The following is a 20,949-nucleotide window of genomic DNA, read 5'->3' as shown; positions in this document are numbered from 1 at the left end:
ATAGAAAAATTCAATTATTTCTTCCATTCTAAAATAAAAATTAAATTAAACAAAGAATATCTTAGCAAATAATGTATTTAAAAAGGTTTCAGAATTGCAATAATAATATTTTTACATTTAAACTAATTCAGTTAAAAAAAACCCAAATCGGTTGACAATTAAATTTTCGGCCAGTTGGTGACAGTTATCCCTATCTCCAGCTCTACTATCATATAAAAGTGACTTTTTGTGTGTGTGTGTGTGTGTGTGTTCCTTTTTTATAGGTTCCGAAATAGCTGAGTCTCTCTTTTGTAAATTTCACAAAAAGCCAATTTATATGTCTGACAGTGTTCCTAGATATGTTTTGCACAGAAATTCATCTGATGAAATCGAAAACATCCGACCCTAAAAAAAAGGCTGTTCTTTCTTATAAATGAAAAAGAATAATTTTTACAGAGGAATATTTTACGTTACACCGGCCAAATGAGATAATAAAATATCAACAAATCTTATTTTCTTTTTAAAAAAAAAAGATTTATTATAATCTGGAGATATAGCTCAGTGATAGAGCATTCTACTATAGATCGAATGATCCCCTGTTCCAGACCGGGTGTTTTAGTTTAATTTTTTCTTATTAATGAATTCAATTTACGATAAAAGAAGACTGTTTAAAATCGCCGCAAATCATTTCTTCGTTTGCATATTTTAAAACTAAACATTAATCAGAAGTGAATTTTCGAGGGCATTCATTGCCAAGCCCAAATATAAGTTGACGTGATATTGTAAATAAATAGGAAAGGAATTTGATGAACGACATTTTCATTATATATATATATATATATATATATATATATATATATATATATATATATATATATATATATATATATATATATATATATATATTGCGAATTAGTCTACCGGGAAAATTAATCAATGGTACTATATAATAATCAATAGAGGATTGATTCTATAATAATACATACGCAATCTGCATGAATTAAAATATCATGTTTAAGCGTAATGTACGGTCAGCTAATGCCGAGCGTTCAGCATGTTAGTTATATAGGTATACAGATGAACAGCGTCACATTATTAGCCTTTCTCCCGCGGCGAGATGATCATCATAATATCGTATGAATCTGAAAATGCTATTGTTGACATTGGTTTCCCTTCATATTTTTCTAGTCAGAATTATTTCTAGAAAGATTTCGGGTAATTACGGGAGAGGCAACGAGAAGATTGCCAACATCCTAAGTGAAAGTGATTTTTGTGGAACTAGCTGGATTCGAGCGTGGAAAATTCAGGTTGCCAACCCGTGTCGTTAACGATGTAACCACCGTTATAATGTGACACAAGAAAAGGCAGCATCCTAGATGAACAGTACTCTGACTTGCAAAAAATGCCTGAGCAGGCTCTCGGTATTTCTCAGTATGTGCGTAGGAAGCAATTAACAATAAACTACCACCTTTCCCAAAGCCGAGGAGAGTAGACCTCCTATGAATGCACAGGACGAAAACCATATCTCAGTTAACAGCGAAAAGGCCGTAACAATCGCCTAGACTCTGTTGGGTTTGGTGTCGAGGGAAAACTCACAGCCGTTTATACGTAGATATTCGTACTTCCTTCCTCTTTATCTGCCTCGCACACGCAACCATTTCTTTTCGTGTATTATTATGTTAATACGATTCATGTCGTTGCCGATCAGCAATAAACATCTTTGCCTGTTAAAGATCTACGTCAGGTAAAGTTTGCTAATATATTACACCGCTTCCCTCGCCGTTGTTTTATTATTAGCCTTTATCTTGCGATGGATGAACTCAACATACGTACTCGTCTGTGTTCATCGTTTAATACCTTCGAGTCAGTTCTCTACAGAAACATGTCATCTTCCCGAAAAGATCCCTATTAACATTGACAGGGAAAATCTATAATACCTAAATACATCGTTTAGTTTAACAAAACTTCTTTTCTGCTAAGATTTTCGCTAATGTCCAATATCTATATACATCATTCGATATCTAGGTTATAACCACACCTTCCTCCCATGTATTACCTCTTTTTTTTATTTTATTTTATTTTTTTTTTTTTTTTTACACATTGGTCACCACTTATAAAGGCCCGGGAACCACTTAGGGATAAGGGTTATTGCAAGTACATTACGTTAGTGTGGAGATTTGATGAAGTGTTTACTTAAGGGGGCGGTTCATTAGGAATTTGTTAACGTTGGACTTGAAGACATCCAAGTTGTAGTTAGGTGGGAAGCAGGCAGACGGAACAGAGTTCCACAGGCGTGCAGTTCTAGGAAAGAAGCTCTGTTCATGGAATCCACGTTTTTATTTAGGAACAGATAAAGAGTGGGGGAAATTTTTCACAGTGGATTAAGCTAGATGGGTGTTTTTCGTGAAAGATTGGCGAGGAGGGACCAGAGATTGGAGTTCAGACGAGCACCTGCCATAGAAATAACAATAAAAGGATAGGCTCGCAACGTCTCTTCTGTGGGAGAGAAAAGGGCATCCCCCACTAAGCCACGAAGTCTATTTTGTACTCTGTCAAGGAAGGATAGGCTGTTTTTAGCAGCTCCTGCCCAGATATGGCAGCAGTATTCCATCCTTGCACGTACTTGGCTTTTATATAGATAGAGAATTGCATCAGTATTGAGATATCTCTTGGAGCGGTAGAAGGATCCCACCATCTTTCCAGCGACCTTGGCAACCGACTTGATGTACGTGTTCCATTTCAGATCAGGAGTAAAGGTCAAACCCAGAAGCTTGTCAAAACACGGGGCCTCTCGCAGACGAGAGCCATCCATCACAATTGATGCCAGATGAGGATCAGAGCGTTGATGATGTAAGGATAGGAGTTTGGTTTTAGATGCATTAAAGGTAACCAGCCACGTCTTCCCCCACTGTACCACGCGCTCGAGATCAGAGGAGAGAGAATCAGAGAGAACTTTGTCATTTACAGCCTTTGATGTGTTGCCGTAGATGGTCGTGTCATCAACATAGATGTCAACGAATGATTTAAGTATGTGTTAGGGAGGTCATTGATGTAGATCAGGAAGAGAGTTGGGCCCAGGATTGACCCCTGAGGGGCTCCAGCATTAATACTCTAGAATAAATACGATATATTTATTGTTTATCATCTTAGGTGATCTCACTTAGAATACCATATATATTCAATTATTTTCAAACGGGTCCATAGTGCCTTTACGAAGTTGGTCTACCGCCCTCATTATCCCTATCCATAATGATGCCTTTTTACATCTTGTCAACGTGGTAATAAAAGATATTGAAAGACACTTTTAAGTTTAATTAATGGTTCGTTTATTAGTATTATTTTAAAGTTTTTATGGAAATCGCTCTAGACAAAGCATAAAGCCACTGAATGTAAAACGCTAACAAGAATGATTATCGCAAAGACAAGTGATGCCTATAATCAGTCTTGAAAAGTATAAATGATATAAGTAGGAAGAAAACAGCAGGAAAAGAGTTTTACAGGTCTGCAGTTTTGGGAAAGGAGCTACTGTAATAGGAAGCCGGATTGTAATGATGTGTCAAAACAGCCAGTTGACGGAGACCACTAGACCAACGAATCAAACGAGCTTGAACAAAAGAAGCAGAGAATGGATCAGAAAATTCTGAAGAACACATGCTTTAATGAGAAGGTAAAGCCAATCAACTTACATATGCATGATTATCGTTTTTTTTTTGCTCTCAGATTTGATTTCATATAATGTTACCTAGAAATATATAGTTCATACCTGCCTCTGTATTTGTTTAGAAAATGATCCTGTAAAACTATATATATATATATATATATATATATATATATATATATATATATATATATATATATATATATATATATTCTGATTACACGATTCCCTTGAATTTTACTTGTGGAAATGGAAATTTAACCAACTTTTTTTGGATTTTGGATTTTTGGATTTTACCGTTATTGGATATTTTACCCTTCACCAGACTATCCATTCACGTGAAATCATCTTTTACTTCCTCCTATTCCCTCTGCTTCACTATTTGTTACCAAGTAAGATCTATGACTTACTTGTAGTTTCATAAAATACTTTTTCAAGCAAAATCCGATCCTGCATTTTGCTAAATCCTACCCTCTGATGAGAAGGAAAGTATTTCCTCAAAACTCCGCGGATTAAGGACTATCCATTTATTATATATATATATATATATATATATATATATATATATATTTATATATATATATATATATATATATAAATATATATATTTCATTCAGCCAAAATGAAAGCATTATTTTAGCTGTCTTCAAAATTTTAAACTCCAATTTCTGATATTTTGTTTTCCAACTTAAACTACTGAGGCGAGCACCCGTTGTTGTTGATTTACCTGCAACTGATAACCTCCATTACACTGGACGTTTTCTTTATATACGCTTGGTTATCTTTTGCCTTAATGTTGAACTCTGAATTAACTGCCCGCATAAACTCTTTTCTATATTTACATTCTTATCTTTTTAATGGTTTGTGACTACAAATCATAAAACTTTTAGTTTCACCCTATGAGGTAACCAGCAAATACATGGAAATGCTAATATTTAGCGTGACTATCTGATTATTTTTCTAACAGTTTTTACTCTGGTGAGAAGAATTACCATTCTTTAAAACTCAGTGGATTAAGGATTCCTAGCACACCAGTTTTTGAGTATTCTGTCGAATAATCAAAACGATTTGTAAATTTTTACTTTAGAACTCATTTCTTACTATTGTATGTATATATATATATATATATATTTATATATATATATATATATTTATATATATATATATATATATTTGTGTGTGTGTGTGTGTGTGTGTGTGTGTGTGTGTGTGTGTGATTATATTGTATGCGTGTTTTAACAAATAGCATTATTTAACTTATCTGGTTTTCCTTGTATTTCATTACTATATCTTTCACAATATTATGAATAATTCACACCCGATAAAATTTTCTAAGAGAATCGTTTACTTGCAAAAAAAAAAAAAAGTCTAGTTTTTATCTTGATAGCCAGGGTGTGTTGCTATAATTTTGCATTGAGTAGTCCTCTTGTTTGTTTTGTTTATGGATGCGTTATGTTTACGTAATTTATGGATGCATTATGTTTATGTGGTTTATGGGTGAATTATGTTTATGTGGTTTATGGACGAGACACGCGTGACTTAAACAGATTCTTTGAACCTCGTGCGTCGGCCACGCTTTTATTTTCAGATGCATCCACACAGCTATATTACAAGTTATGTGCACGCTTTAGTTTGAATTACAATTTGCTTTGATCCTTTAAAATAATAAAACGTGCCTATGTTACTCAATGTGACCTAGAATATATATTGCAAAGTTCATAAGTATATGTGTATATGTTTGGGCGATTATCCTGTAATATATATATTATGTAATATATATATATATATATATATATATATACATATATATATATGTATACATATATTATGTAATAGATATATATTATGTAATATATATATAATATAAAATATATAATAATATATATATGTAATATATATATGTATATATATATATGTAATATATATATGTATACATATATGTAATATATATATGAGCAAACAGTTAATAAAATATGTTAAAAAAACACTTTAAAATGAGTTAAAAACATATTTAATCTGAAAAGGAAACACTAGATAAATGGATAGCCCTTAATCCGCGGAGTTTCGAAGAAATACTTTCCTTCTCATCAGAGGGTAGGAATTAGCAAAATGCGGGATCGGATTTTGCATGCGTAAGTATTTGATGAAGCAACAAGTAAGTCAAAGATCTTATTTGAAAACAAAAAAAAAGTGAAGCAGGGATAATATGGTAAAGAAAAAGGTGATTACACACGAATGGATAGTCTGGTGGAAGATAAAAAAATCCAGTGACGGTAAAATCCAAATGTAAAACTTCAAGAAAGTTAAAAGAATTTCCATTTGTACAAGTAAAATCCAAGGAAATCCCGTAATTGGAAGAAGATGGTCCATAATAATCCAAAGGCAGAAATCCATGGAATAATTCACAAAAATATGTACAAGGAAAAAAAGAAAAGATTTCAATAATATTAATAAAATAAAAATAAAATGTGCTTTTCACTCTACTTCCGAGACATAAATATAGATAAGAAAGATCTGGGAAGAGAAAGAAGAGAGAAAAAAAATGATGATAAAATTAAATATAAAATATAAAATAAAGGGAAACAAAAGTCAAAATGACCTAGACAGGAAATGTTAAAGGCGCGAAAAAATATATAGGGCAAAATAATGTAAGTCAAATGAAATGTACAGGTCATCACTTAAAAAAATATCAGCAAGAGTTGTTAAACGACACTAAAAGGAAAATAAAAATAAATAAATAAATAATAAATATATAGAAATAAAGAATAAATAAATAAATAAAATATAATAAAAAATAAAATATAAAATATAAAATAAAATAAAATAAGAATAAAAAATATAAAAAAATAAAAATTATTTAAGGGGAGAGGATGGCCGGTATCTGCAAATTCAGCAAAAAATATGTAATATATGTAATATATATATTATATATATATATGTATATATATATATATGTATATTATATTATAAGTATATATATATATATATATATATATATATATATATATATATATATATATATATATATTAAGGACAAGGATTTGATCCTTGCTTAGGAAGTTAGAAAGGCTTCATTTCCGGGTTCGAATCGGTCGACCGGAGTTAATCGTGACACCATGCACTGATGATTTCCGAAAGAATGAAATACTAGTGTCTGTAGGCATATAAATATTATAGTAAATAATATATATATATATATATATATATATATATATATATTTGGGTTTTTTTATGCATATATATGTGTGTGTGTGTGTGTGTGTGTGTTACTCATTTACTTGAAACATAGTTGGTTTGTTTATAGCAATCGTTATGTATTGAATAAATATGCAGCAATAACATAATTTTTAGACTTGTTTGTCGCAATATAAAACAAACAATATTGAAATGGATATCTTTTGAAAATTAATAAATGACCAACTGAGAAAATTGATATTTGGAACTTGGAGAATTTTTATACGAGAGAGAGAGAGAGGGAGAAAGTGAGAGAGAGAGATGAATGGACGTTCATGTCTTACTTCGTATACACGCACTCTACAAATGTTAAAAGTTAAAAGTTAAAAAAAAACCCAGAAAAACAATGTTCCTCTGTTACTCACAATTGAGTCATTGATTCCAAAATGCACAATGATTCGTTCATCAGTAAAGGAGATGATAGCGTGCATACAAATGTATACAATATATTTAACTTTATATCTACATGGAAATGATTTACATCCATAAAAGCAGGCGATGATGAGATGTTGTGTTGCTTACAGTTGTAGTAATATATTATTTTATTCTATATCGGCTTTTAATCGGCTTCTAATCGGTAACGCGCTTATCGGATAATACGTAAGAATATCTCGTATTATCTGGACTAGCGTTCTCATTTTGAGTGTTATTTTAACATCGTTTCGGTTGATGTAACTTCCGACTTTCTTCAGGTCTATCTTGTTGAACTTAAGAATCTTTCTCTCAGAAATCTGTACGAAATTTTGAACGGAATTCTTTTATTTAATCCACAGGTGGGAGTATTCTATGGTTTCGTCAGTCATGACTATGTAGAAGTCACAACTATTTTAGGGTCGTATTTTGAGTGCCGCTTCTACCTGCACAAGAGTGTAACTTACACCTTAATTTAACAAGTAATTTATCACTTACGCTACTTCAAATATAAGTTACATCCTTCCATGCAGATTCCTGAGTTTAACAAAAAGATTTTCCAAGTTCGACAAGATACACCTGAAGAAGGTCAGGTGTTACATCTGGTCGAAACGTTGTGAAAATAATCACTAAGATGTGCACAGTATTCTGAATAATTCAAATATTACGAATTATCAATACTCATCTAAAAGATTCAGAAACTTATATTTTGTCTTCATAATTTTATCTCTTCTAAACCATCGGGCTGATTAGATGGATGAAACATAAGAATGTCAGTCTTTTTTTTTTTTTTAAATTGTATGTGTCTTGGCACATTGTCGCGTTACTTCTGAATGTGTATCGATAACATACAACCATCATAATCTATTCAGTATTAATGATTTATCTCCCTTTGGCTCATACAGTGTTGTTGCAATGCTTGTATGTATAAGAAAAGTGACCATATTTTCATTTAATAATTTTATAATAATAAAAAACAGAAAAACATTTCGTTAAATTTGATCATAGATGAAATATTTGATTATTATTATAATTAGTATTACTATTATTATTATTATTATTATTATTATTATTATTATTTATAGTGCTAGTAGTAGTAGTATTACTATTATTTTTAATAATATTAGTATCATTATTATTATTAATACTATTATCATTATTGTTATTAATATTATTATTAATACTATTATCATTATTGTTACTAATATTATTATTTTTATTATTAATACTATTATCGTTATTAGTATTATGATTGTTATTATTATAATCATTATTATCATTACTTATTATTGTTATTATTCCATTCACTTCACAGTGTTGTGATGTTTTACACAGGTTTTATCCCCCTCAAGAGCGGGCTTTTACACCGAAGCATGGGAGGATAGTCAAAGAGTCAATTATATTGAAAGTACTCGGCGTAGGATGTTTGCGGAGCCAAGAAGAACTGACTTCTGGAGTACGGTGATGTTGTACCTGATTCCCAAGGAATTCAGCTGTTTCATAAGATCATCAGGAATTGAGCCACGCACACCTAGGATTATTGGCACGATGAAAGTTTTATTATTCCACCATCTAGCAATCTCCACCTTCAGTTTCTAATAGTCGCGTAGTTTCTCATTCTTCTTGCCTGTTAAGTTGATGTTGTTTGGACAAGCCACATCAAAAATTTAGCATTCATTGATCTTTTTGTTTACAACTACAATATCCGGTTTCCTGTGAGTTATCTTTCGGTCACACTGAATCATGTAACCCTAGAGAATCTAAGCGTCCTCATTTTCCACTATCCCTTCTGGGTGATGTTGATACTATTTGTCCGTCACTTGGATTCCAAACTTTTGGCACAAACTCAAGTGCAGATTTGTACAAACTTTGTCATGGCGACGTTTGTACTCTTTCTGATCAAGCATAGAACATGTACTAACAATGTGTGACACTGTTTCAAGAGATATACCACACAACCTGCACTCATCAGAACAGTCTTTCCCACAGATGTTTTTATTTATTGCATTTGTATTTAGCGTCTGTTCCTGAGCAACAAATATAAGATTTTCTGTCTCTGTTTTCAAGTCACTTTTCCATTTTTGTGTTTTAGTATCTCCATCAAACTGACCATGAAGTTTTATTCTCACCAACTCAGCCAACTTTTCTGCTTCGATTCGTTCCTTGTAATTCTGTGTATCTTACAATGAATCTTTATCTAGCTCTTCCTTTTATCGCCACTGCTGCGAGTAACACTTTAGGACTGTTAGCAAGGTAGTTGTTAACACTTCTAAGCTCAACACGTTATAATAATAATAATAATAATAATAATAATAATAATAATAATAATAATAATAATAATAATAATTATTATTATTATTATTATTATTTTATTATTATCAATAATACTAGTATTATTGTTATTATTAATATGACTGTTATTATTATTATTATTATTATTATTATTATTATTATTATTATTATTATCTATATATTAATTCGACAGCGTGTGTGTTATTTATTTATTTTCTACGTCACGCTTACATCCGAGTGTTTAATAATTATGGACTCTCATTTCTGGTGATAAATATTTTTACCACGAATTCTCTCTCTCTCTCTCTCTCTCTCTCTATATATATATATATATATATATATATATATATATATATATATATATATATAAATCACAACTTTATAATATATAAAATCGATAGAATATTAACTCTATAATATATACGAAATCTGGAAGAATTGAATATCATATTTCAGCGTACTTTACGATCGGGCTACGCTGGGCGTCCCAGCTAGCTTAGATAAATAATTTTGCAGTTTAAGCAAAAGAGCTACAATAATATCAGAGCGTCTTCATTTATGCTGAACATTTACAGAATGAAAACATCAATATATTACATGTGAATGCGTCCGCTGTTGAATTTCCACAGGTCGCACTAGTAATTCTTTTTCTTCTTCCTCTTCCTATTATTATTATTATTATTATTATTATTATTATTATTATTATTATTATTATTAACATTGGATAAAGGTAGAGAGAAAAGTTTGCTGCCTTCTTTTATATATTTGTCTTGTCCACGTATATATGAGTGTTGTCTACTTATCGATTAATTTTATATTCTTTCACTTTTCAGTTGGATCCGACTTTTTATCGATTAGTTTTGTCTTTTCTTTCATATCGATTAGTTTTGTCTTTTCTTTCCTATCGATTAGTTTTGTCTTCTTTTAAATCAGTTTTAATCGTCTTTTGTTTTCGAGAGAGGAATACGTTTTCTTCTTTTGATTATAGATTATTTTCGTAAATGATCCCAATTAATAAATACCTGGGAATTAAATTGGGAAGTGACAGTGGACGCTAATTTATAATATTTCGAGAATATTTACTAAACACACATTCATATATGGTAGCTATTCCATTAATCAAATAATTTACTAGCTAATTAGTTAATTGGTTGAATTTTTGTCAATTATTTTATTAAAAACTTTTGTTTCGCAAAAAACTTTCTTATATGCATTGATTATTATATATTTTTAGTTTATGCTAACCAAGGAAGCATTTTTTCACTTTTGATAAAAGTGCCTATCTTTGAAAATCTATGGGTTAAGCATTTTCGTTATGATAATCGTTTGTTCGAATTAATAATGGTTTACCAAATATTATAGCTTATTGAATTTTGATTTTACTCATCAATTTTTCCTGTTTGTTAATTGGTCTAGCAAGCATACTAAGCAGTTTATACCTGGATAGGTTCTAATTTTAAGATAACATTTATCTTTATTTTCGATTATATATATATATATATATATATATATATATATATATATATATATATATATAAATATATATATATATAAATATATATATATATACACAATTGTAAATATATAGCATCCAGATTTTAAACGAACAATAATCACAACTGCTTGAAGACAACTGTTAAAAAACTCAGTCGAAAGTACTTGAAAAACAAAATGGACCAAGACGACTAAGGAACTTTCTTACACAGATTCAACCGTGAAAAAAGAAAAATAATTAGAAAAATTGAAAATCTACAAAGAACACTCTGTGCTATTTAACAATACTTGTCTGAATGAAAACTTGCTACCTAAATACACAATATATATATATATATATATATATATATATATATATATATATATACAAACATGTATGTGTATATATATAATTGTGTGTATATATATAATTGTGTGTATATATATATATATATATATAGAGAGAGAGAGAGAGAGAGTTTATTAACACGTATTGTCCTACATATTGTACATATATCTTAAATCCACATGACAAATATGCTATACACCTGCATTATTTAATAATAGTTATACTCCTTCTATATCACAGAGATCAAGCAGCCTCAATATTTTATTTCGCTTCTAATGTAGCCATCACTAGACGCTGCATCCCTATTATATTACCTAGCATATTCTCTATTCTTCTGATGAGAAGCATTAGGCTTCGAAATACCATAGTATAAAAAGTTCTCACTTATACTACGTCCCTGATTGATAAATACCTTTGAATAAATGAATAAATCTATATATGATAGTATATAATTTTATATCATCATTTATTTTCTTTATATATATATATATATATATATATATATATATATATATATATATATATATATATATATATATATATAAAGGAAAATTTGAAATTAAATCCTGTAAATTAAAAAAAAAATTAAAACAAATTTTTCAGTCGAAAAGGAATACAAAAATGTCAAGTTAAATCTTTAAATATTTGAATTCTTTGTTGAATAATAAATTTATCGTAAATATTTTAATTTACTGAATTTGATTTTAAATTTTCATTTATACCATTGCTCTATCTCGCATTTTGAGCTTCCTCATCCGGTTGGGATTGTCTTATTAATATTGATACTAATATTTGTCTTGACATTCATGTAACAGCATTTTAAATAATGTAGTCGAAAGGTATTTTCAAAATTCCATTTTATTTTACAATCACGAAAAACTTCCATAGATGAAATTATGCACTTGTTCTCGTATGTTTGAATATGAGTGTTTCTTTCAATTACCTAATTTATTCAATTATTCTCATAATTTGTTACTAATTGAACATTTACTTGCATTAAACGTGCGCTAGCTTAAAACAATCCTATGTAAATTCCACAATAATGCATTTCGGTTTCTAAGTAAACAATTCCGTTTAATCTTTTGTTATTTCGTGCCACATTTGAAATTACAAAAGAATTTTAAAAGCTTTAAAACCGCCGAATAGAAAATCGTTAAAATTTGTTTTAAATTCGTCATGTATGGAAAAAATCAGAATATTTTGAAAGTTATATACAACCAATAATTTTATAAGCAAATATTAAAAAGAAACGCATTAAAAAAAAATGGTTACCTACTGTGTATAGAAAACTATCCACATTCCATGGAAATTCCACTGAATTACTTCCTCCATGACTCTGTATAATATACCGTTGAAAATAATATCCGTCTTGAAATAATGTATATCAGGGTCAATGCTATCAAGAAAAAAACCCTTTTTTTTCGATAAATTAATTGTGATCGTCAGCTAATATCATTTAAATAAATAAACAAATATATCTTTGTTTATATATATATATATATATATATATATATATATATATATATATATATATATATATATATATATATATATATACCCACGCAAAATAGATTATTTTTATTATTCGGATCACTCTTTTCATAGTGAATGATATTTTAACAACTTTTAGGTCGACGTAGCGCCCAACCTTCTACAAAGTCATTTTTTAAATTAGGAAATAGTAATGTCGAACTCAGAAATCTTTACCAAATTTCAAACGAACCCTTTATTTAATCCATATTAGATTGTTGTTCTTATGCCTGTTTGAATGAATTCTGAACTATATTTTTATTATCGCCTGTGATGAGGATTGAACCATCAACCCCCAGTAGAATGTTGCTCATTTATACGCAGGATTTTAACCATCAATTTATCATCTCAACATTTTACGAAACATGGGTAAAATCGAATGGTATACACGACCCTAAATTATTATTATGTCAACGGATTTAGGAAATGGAACCTGCGAGCATGTAGATAACAAGACAGAGTCCGTGAACATACAGAATCTGCACCTACCTGTTCGAAAGAGTGGATACTGTTCTCGACAATACACAAACAACGTAAAAACTCACGTACGTAAGTAAACTGATAGTTACCACTATCATTTTTATACGCATATCTCCAGAAACATTCACTCGTCTTTTTTATGAGGTTTGGAATAGGGGCCCATTTCTTGACAAGATTAGTGTAGGTTATAAACATATTTATCTTTATTTTTTTAAAAACAAAACTCACAATGCAATGGTTTTAATTAAATAATTTCGATTCATCTAGATTGAAAACTGAGTAAATTTTAGTAATCTTTAATTCCTGTAAAATAGGGTTTATGCAACACAATCCTTTTCACATCTCGAAGTACTTATATCTGTAGCAATTTTATTCTGTTTTACACAATTTTCTCCGACTGCTTACCGTGAAAATAAGTGCCAGTATCTATTACATCAAACGAATGCCACTTTAAAAAATCTATTACTCTTTCAGTCTACGGGGGGGGGGTATAATTTGAATTTGGAACAGTCCATTTTAAAATGGGTAAAGTCGAAATTGTTTACCTTACCAAGATCAGATACATCAACATTTAATCTGATCGGACGATTTCGTTTCTTAAGCATGGGTGAAAAGTGATAACGTACGAACATCACTTGAAATGCCATAGCGTAATAGTATTTTAATAACTAGTGGTAATAAAAAAATGAAATTTTGAGATGAAGATTAATAATTTGTAGTATTTCAATTATTCAAACTACTGTTTTCATTTTGAGTATTATTCGCATAACTCTTCGCTCGATGTAACTACTTAACGGCGGATCTATCTTGTCGACCTCGGCAATTTTGCTGTCGAACTCGGGTATCTGCACGGAATTTCGAATGGAACCCTTTATTTACTTCGCGGGGGTAGCATGCTCTCGTTCCGTTAGCCAAGACTGAGTAGAAATCTTATGTAATTCGCAAATTGGATTCTGAGACGGAACGAGAGTATACTATCCCTTTTGATTAAATAAATTATGTGCAAATTCCCGAGTTCGACACAAAGATTCCCGAAAGTGCAAGACTCAGCTGAAGAAGGTCGAAGGTTACATCAACCGAATCGTTGTCAGAATAATACAGAAAATGATAACAGTAGTCCGAATAATCCAAATAATGCAAACTCTTCTTCTTTTAATTATTATTTTTACTTACTAGTTCTCACACAGGTCATTGTTAGAGATATGCTGACTGACAACAACCGACGGTGTTCACTGAAGTCTGTGTGACAACAAGTCTCCCCATATTTCCAGTATTTATCACTACTTTCGAAACACTTTGAATTTGTATCATCGCTACGTCTGCTTATCATTGATTTCACGCTGGAAATAACAAGCGATCATCACGAGAACTTGGTGGCAATAAGCTTCCTTAACGTCACAATCCTCTTCGCACTTATCTAGTGAAGGTCTGGTTAGTGCTTTCTCTTCTTGGTCTTTCTATCTTTCTCGAATCTTCTTTATTATTGGTATGGTCTTAATAGATGCCGACACTACAGGATTTAGGGGGTAGGTGGGTAGGGTATACTTACAATTATACGTTTTCTGTTTTCAAAATTATTATTATTATTATTATTATTATTATTATTATTATTATTATTATTTAGATTATAACTATAACCACGTGAGAGTGATGCATCAGTTAGTAAGATATGTAATATACACAGTAAAAAACTAGGAATGAGTCCCATCAGCAGCATTTTGGTTAGCTCGGTCACGGATAATTTCTCTTTATAAATCTACGCTATTTTCAAAGCTACACGCTTTATGACAGTTGGTGTATTGATTGTGATAGCAGTCAAAATATCTAGGTTACATTGAATTGGTTATTTTCATGTCATTTTGAAATGTGATTTTTCAGTGATCGATCACAATTAGGTTTGAAAAACATTGTATTGGTCTGTAACACGTATGATTTAATAAGAATTTCCGTTAGTCTGTCACACCCCGGTTTGAAATGGACTTTTCTTAAGTTTTCCACATTATTAGGTTTAAGTTTTATATAGCATTTTTTCGACTTTTCAGGCTTAAGTTTGAAATGTAACTTTTCTTGGTGTACCCCACTTAGTTTTGAAATAGGATTTTCTTGATCTATCACATTTATATTTGGAACTTGATTTTCATTTGTCTGTCATGCTTATATTACAAACACAATTTTCATAAGTTTTTCACATGTTAAATTTGAAATAGCATTTTATTGGTCTGTAAAGTTTAAATTTGAAATAGCATCTAATTAATATGCAATAGTTAAATTTTAAATAGAATTTTTATTGGTCTATAATGTTTTAATTTGAAACAGCATTTCTCTTGTTATGTAATATTTAAATTAGAAATAGCATTTTTCTTCGTCGGTAATATTTAAATTTGAAATAACAATTTTCTTGGTCTGTAATATTTAAATTTACAATAGCATTTTTTGTAATATTTAAATTTTAAATAGCATTTTTCTATGCGTGTAATATATTGATTTTAAATAGCATTTTGCTTGGTCTGTAATATTTTTATATGGAATGCCATTTTTCTTAGTAATGTTTTCATTTGAAATACCACTTTTTTGTCTGAAATGTTTAAATTTGTAAAAACGTTTTGCAATCTTTTATGTCTAAATATGAAATAGCATTTGTCTTCGTAATGTCTTAATTTGAAATAAATTTTATTCGTCTGTAAAGTTTAAATTTGAAATAACATTTTCTTCGTCTGTAATATTTAAATTTGAAATCGCACTTTTCTTTGTCTGTAATGTTTAAATTTAAAATAACATTTTTGTAGTCTGTAATGTTTAAATTTGAAATAGCTTCCTTCTTTGTCTGCAATTTGTAAATTATAAATAGCATTTTTTTAGTCTGTAATATCTTAATTTTTATATAGCATTTTTTCTTTGTTCGTAATGTATAAAATTTGAAATAACATTTTTTCCTAGTCTGTAATGTTCAAATTTAAATCACATTTTCTTTATCCGTAATGCTTAAATTTTTAAAAAGCATTTTTCTTGGTTTCTAATATTTAAATTTGAAATAGCATTTTTCTTTGTCTGTAATACTTAAATTTGAAATAGCATTTTTCTTTGTCTGTAATATTTAAATTTTAAATAGCAGTTTTTAATCTGTAATATTTAAATTTGAAATAGTATTTTTTTTAGTTTGTAATGTTTAAATTTGAAATAGTATTTTTCTTAGTCTGTAATATTTAAATTTGCAATAGCATTTTTAGTCTGTAATATTAAAATTTGAAATAGTATTTATTTTAGTTTGAAATGCTTAAATTTGAAATAGTATTTTTCTTGGTCTGTAATATTTAAATTTGAAATTTCATTTTTTGTCTGTAATATTTAAATTTGTAGCATTTTCTTTTGTAATACTTAAATTTGAAATATCATTTTTTGTCTGTAATATTTAAATTTGAAATATCATTTTTTGTCTGTAATACTTAAATTTGAAATTTCATTTTTTGTTTGTAATACTTAAATTTGAAATATCATTTTTTGTCTGTAATATTTAAATTTGTAGCATTTTCTTTTGTAATACTTAACTTTGAAATTTCATTTTTTGTTTGTAATACTTAAATTTGTAGCATTTTCTTTTGTAATACTTAAATTTGAAATTTCATTTTTTGTTTGTAATACTTAAATTTGAAATATCATTTTTTGTTTGTAATATTTAAATTTGAAATATCATTTTTTGTTTGTAATACTTAAATTTGAAATATCATTTTTTGTTTGTAATACTTGAATTTGAAATTTCATTTTTTTCTGTAATATTTAAATTTGTAGCATTTTCTTTTGTAATACTTAAATTTGAAATATCATTTTTTGTCTGTAATACTAAAATTTGAAATATCATTTTTTGTTTGTAATACTTAAATTTGAAATATCATTTTTTGTTTGTAATACTTAAATTTGAAATATCATTTTTTGTTTGTAATACTTAAATTTGAAATATCATTTTTTGCTTGTAATACTTAAATTTGAAATATCATTTTTTGTCTGTAATATTTAAATTTGAAATATTTTTTTGTCTGTAATACTAAAATTTGAAATATCATTTTTTGTTTGTAATACTTAAATTTGAAATATCATTTTTGTTTGTAATACTTAAATTTGAAATATCATTTTTTGTTTGTAATATTTGAATTTGAAATAGAATTTTCCTTGGCCTGCTATGTTTTTATTTGAAGTAGTATTTTTCTTGGCCTGTAATGTTTTAATTTGAATAACAGGTTTTCTGGCCTTTAATGTTTAAATTTAAAATAGTATTTTTCTTGGTCTGTAATGTTTAAATTTGAAATATTTTTTGGTCTGTAATGTTAAATTTGAAATAGCATTTTTATTTTTTCTTGGGGTGTTTAAATTAGTAATATCATTTTTCTCTGCCTATAATGTTTTAATTTCAATATTTTTTATTTTGCCTTTAACTTAGAAATAGCGTTTGTCTTGACTTGTAATGTTTAAGTTAAAAATAGCATTATCGTTAGAGTGTCACGACTAAGTTTCAACTCGTAAATTGTTTGCTTATTCAAACTTATGCTTTAGAGAATGATTTTGTCGATATGTCATGCTATAGTTTATATGGTGTTTTTCTTTGACCTTACATATTTACGCTTAAATGAACATTTTTTATTAGTCCGTCACGCTTAAGTTTGAAATCATGTTTCCCTTTTCTGTCACCCTAACGATAGAAATAACATTTTACTTGCTATATGAGCGCAGTAAATGGTAGTGTCTTAAGGATGGTTCCGTCCTTGTGCTTGTGTGTATATATTTGGTAGAAGAAGGGAGGATCTGGGTTAGGGTAAGTTTGTTAGTATTTTCAGCAGATCTCTGAGCAGGTATGCAGCCGACTAAGATGACAACGAGCATTGTGGTGAGCAGGGAAGGTGGGAAGAAGAAACATTACAGACTGGAAGACCGTTTTATACAATATATATATATATATATATATATATATATATATATATATATATATATAAACCTTTGTTCATTCGGAGTTATTTGTTTTCTTTCATAAGATTCATTATTTCCTTTAAAATGACTAAAACAAAATACATTTTTAAACGTCTATCACCTTTATTAGTTAGATCTTTAGCAAAACGAAGGACATTGTTGTTGTTGTTGTTGTTGTTGTGGTTGTTGTGGTTGTTGTTTTTGTTTACTGCATCGCTTTCGGTTAGTTCAGGTACGAGGCTAACAGAAATGGCAAAGATAAACGGACATGCGCATGTAGGAGGGGAAAGTCGTAAGTAAAACGAATTGGCGCATTAATGAAATGAGATTCGTGGCGTTCGGATGAAGAAGGAAAAATCAGATTTGGGGAAATGGGAAAAACACATTTTTGGTTTCTATGTTGCGTTTGTAATTGTTGGAAGACAATGAAATCGCATTAATAATTATTGGCATCTTTTCATGAAACGAAAACTTAGAGGTAGGTTAAGATCATATATATTTGTACACGCATACATGCACACACACATATACATGTGTGTATGTGTGTGTACGTATACAGGTATATAGATAGATTGATAAATTAAAAAGATCCATATAGTGTATCTTATGTATGCATTTATATGTATTTGTAAATATTATATATGTACATATGAAATTATATCAAATAATCTATAATGTGAAAGTATACATTCAAATAGCTATACAGAAATAGAATCTATTTCACACTCATTTTTTTTTCAATATGTGTAATATATACATATGGATATCACATAATCGAAGTTATTCAGAGATTTATTTTGTATAATATACATATATATATACCTATATATATATATATATATATATATACATATATATATACTTACATATACATACATACACATACACACACATACATACACACATATATACATATATATATATATATATATATATATATTATAGAGTTGTAGAATGTATCCATCGATCTACCTATCATTTTACGCACACACACGCACACATACACGTATGTGTACGTGTGTGTGAAAGGAAAGATCGATAAACAGATACTTTGTTCTCTGTTTACGCTAATATATAAATTATACAATGCTTTGCTATACACGGTTTTCATATCCAAAATAAACCTATTCACCCACCCACCCACACACACACACACACACACACACGATATATATATAACTATATTTATATATAGAACTATATATATATATATGTCTTCTTTGCTTTAATTATGGTAATGAAAACATGCAGTAGTAGAAGTACATTTTACATACTATTTAGGAAGATTAACTTATATACATATATATGTATATATATATATACATATATATATATATATATATACATACATATATATATATATATACATAAAAGGCTGATATATAATGTTGTGATGTGTAAGTATTAAGTCAATAGGTGATATTATCTACACATTATAAAAGGACAAAATAATTAAGATGTAAATAGACATGAATATATTATATTTGGAGATACATCTCATCAAATAGAATTGATGACAATCTATTTTTTTTACATATTTTGCATTAGCGAATAGATAGATTAGTAAAGAGATTGATAGTAGATAATAGAGACGTGAACGAATTGTGATAGATAGATAGATAGATAGATAGATAGATAGATGGAAACCGAGTGAATTATCGTGAATAATTGGACTAACATTCTTCCGAAATATACTGTTAAGAAATTACTATGGTGCAATAACTTTTGAATAATAAATAAATAAATACATAATAATAACAACAACAACAATGATGCTGTTGGGGATGATGCTTATGATAATGATGGTGGTGATGATAATAATAATATTAACCTACCTCATTTCCGGCCTGGAGGTCTATATATTGCTGCAGACATCCAACCCGTCCGTCCCTTAACATAGGACTAGGGAGTGCGTAGACTTGTAGCAAGATGGAGAGGAAGAACGACTGAGAGACATAAGTAAGATGAAGAAAGGGACATGAACAAAGAGAGAGGGGGAGATCGAAAGAAGGTTTGGCGTAGAAAGAGAGATAGAGAAAGAGTAAGGAGAAGAGGGAGATCGAATGAGGTATATAAAGACTACACTGTTTTGGTGGACGACCCGAAACTCAGCTCTTGCTGCCGCTGCTACTCCTCCTCCTCCTCCTCTTCTACGGTGCCGATGCAAATCGTATAAGTGCAGATTGCAGTAAAGCTAAGCATTGGTAGGCAGTGCGCGCGCGCAAAACAAGTTACAGCAGCTCAACTAGTAACCCTATCCGACTAATATATAATCTTGCCAGTTCTCCACTTCTACCAAAGCTAAAAACATAGCGTCGACGTTGGATACTGATTCACACCTCTCGCTCATAGCGTTGTCGTTTTGCTCTTTGATGCAACAGCGGCGCAGGAGAAAATTAATATTTGTTTCTCGCTTGAGGTTTAGGGAGCGTACAATTAAACCTGGATGCTTGGCGTTAAACTTTATTGAAAGCCAGAAATGACTGTATCTCTACCAGTTCAGAACTGGTGTAATACTTACCTAGTCCTCATTCGTGTATCAGAGTGGAGTATAGTTGTTTCGCTCATAGAAAGCAATCCTCTGAGG

At 29.5% G+C, this 20,949-nt stretch overlaps 1 protein-coding gene across 3 annotated transcripts in view; it reads right to left on the bottom strand.

Annotated features, from left to right (window-relative positions):
- The window catches only part of LOC145296648 (potassium voltage-gated channel protein Shaker-like), a 390,939-nt gene extending 370,306 nt beyond the window's left edge, over nt 1–20,633 (bottom strand). Inside the window, exon 1 of one of the 3 annotated variants that reach the window (XM_080142580.1) lies at nt 20,198–20,633. Coding sequence is in view for 1 of the 3 variants with exons in the window: in XM_080142579.1 (XP_079998705.1) it covers nt 20,198–20,202 (5 nt within the window). In the remaining 2 variants the exon portion in view is untranslated. The remainder of the gene's footprint in view (nt 1–20,197) is intronic. The other 2 variants (XM_080142579.1, XM_080142581.1) reach the window with 2 other exon arrangements.
- Between the last annotated feature and the right edge of the window lie 316 nt (nt 20,634–20,949).

Source organism: Euprymna scolopes, chromosome 17 (assembly GCF_053919585.1).
Source record: "Euprymna scolopes isolate OS-2025 chromosome 17, ASM5391958v1, whole genome shotgun sequence".
Classification (NCBI taxonomy): Eukaryota; Metazoa; Mollusca; class Cephalopoda; order Sepiida; family Sepiolidae; genus Euprymna; species Euprymna scolopes.
Note: the sequence above shows the minus strand (reverse complement) of the source record. Positions and strands in the feature narration are given on the sequence as shown.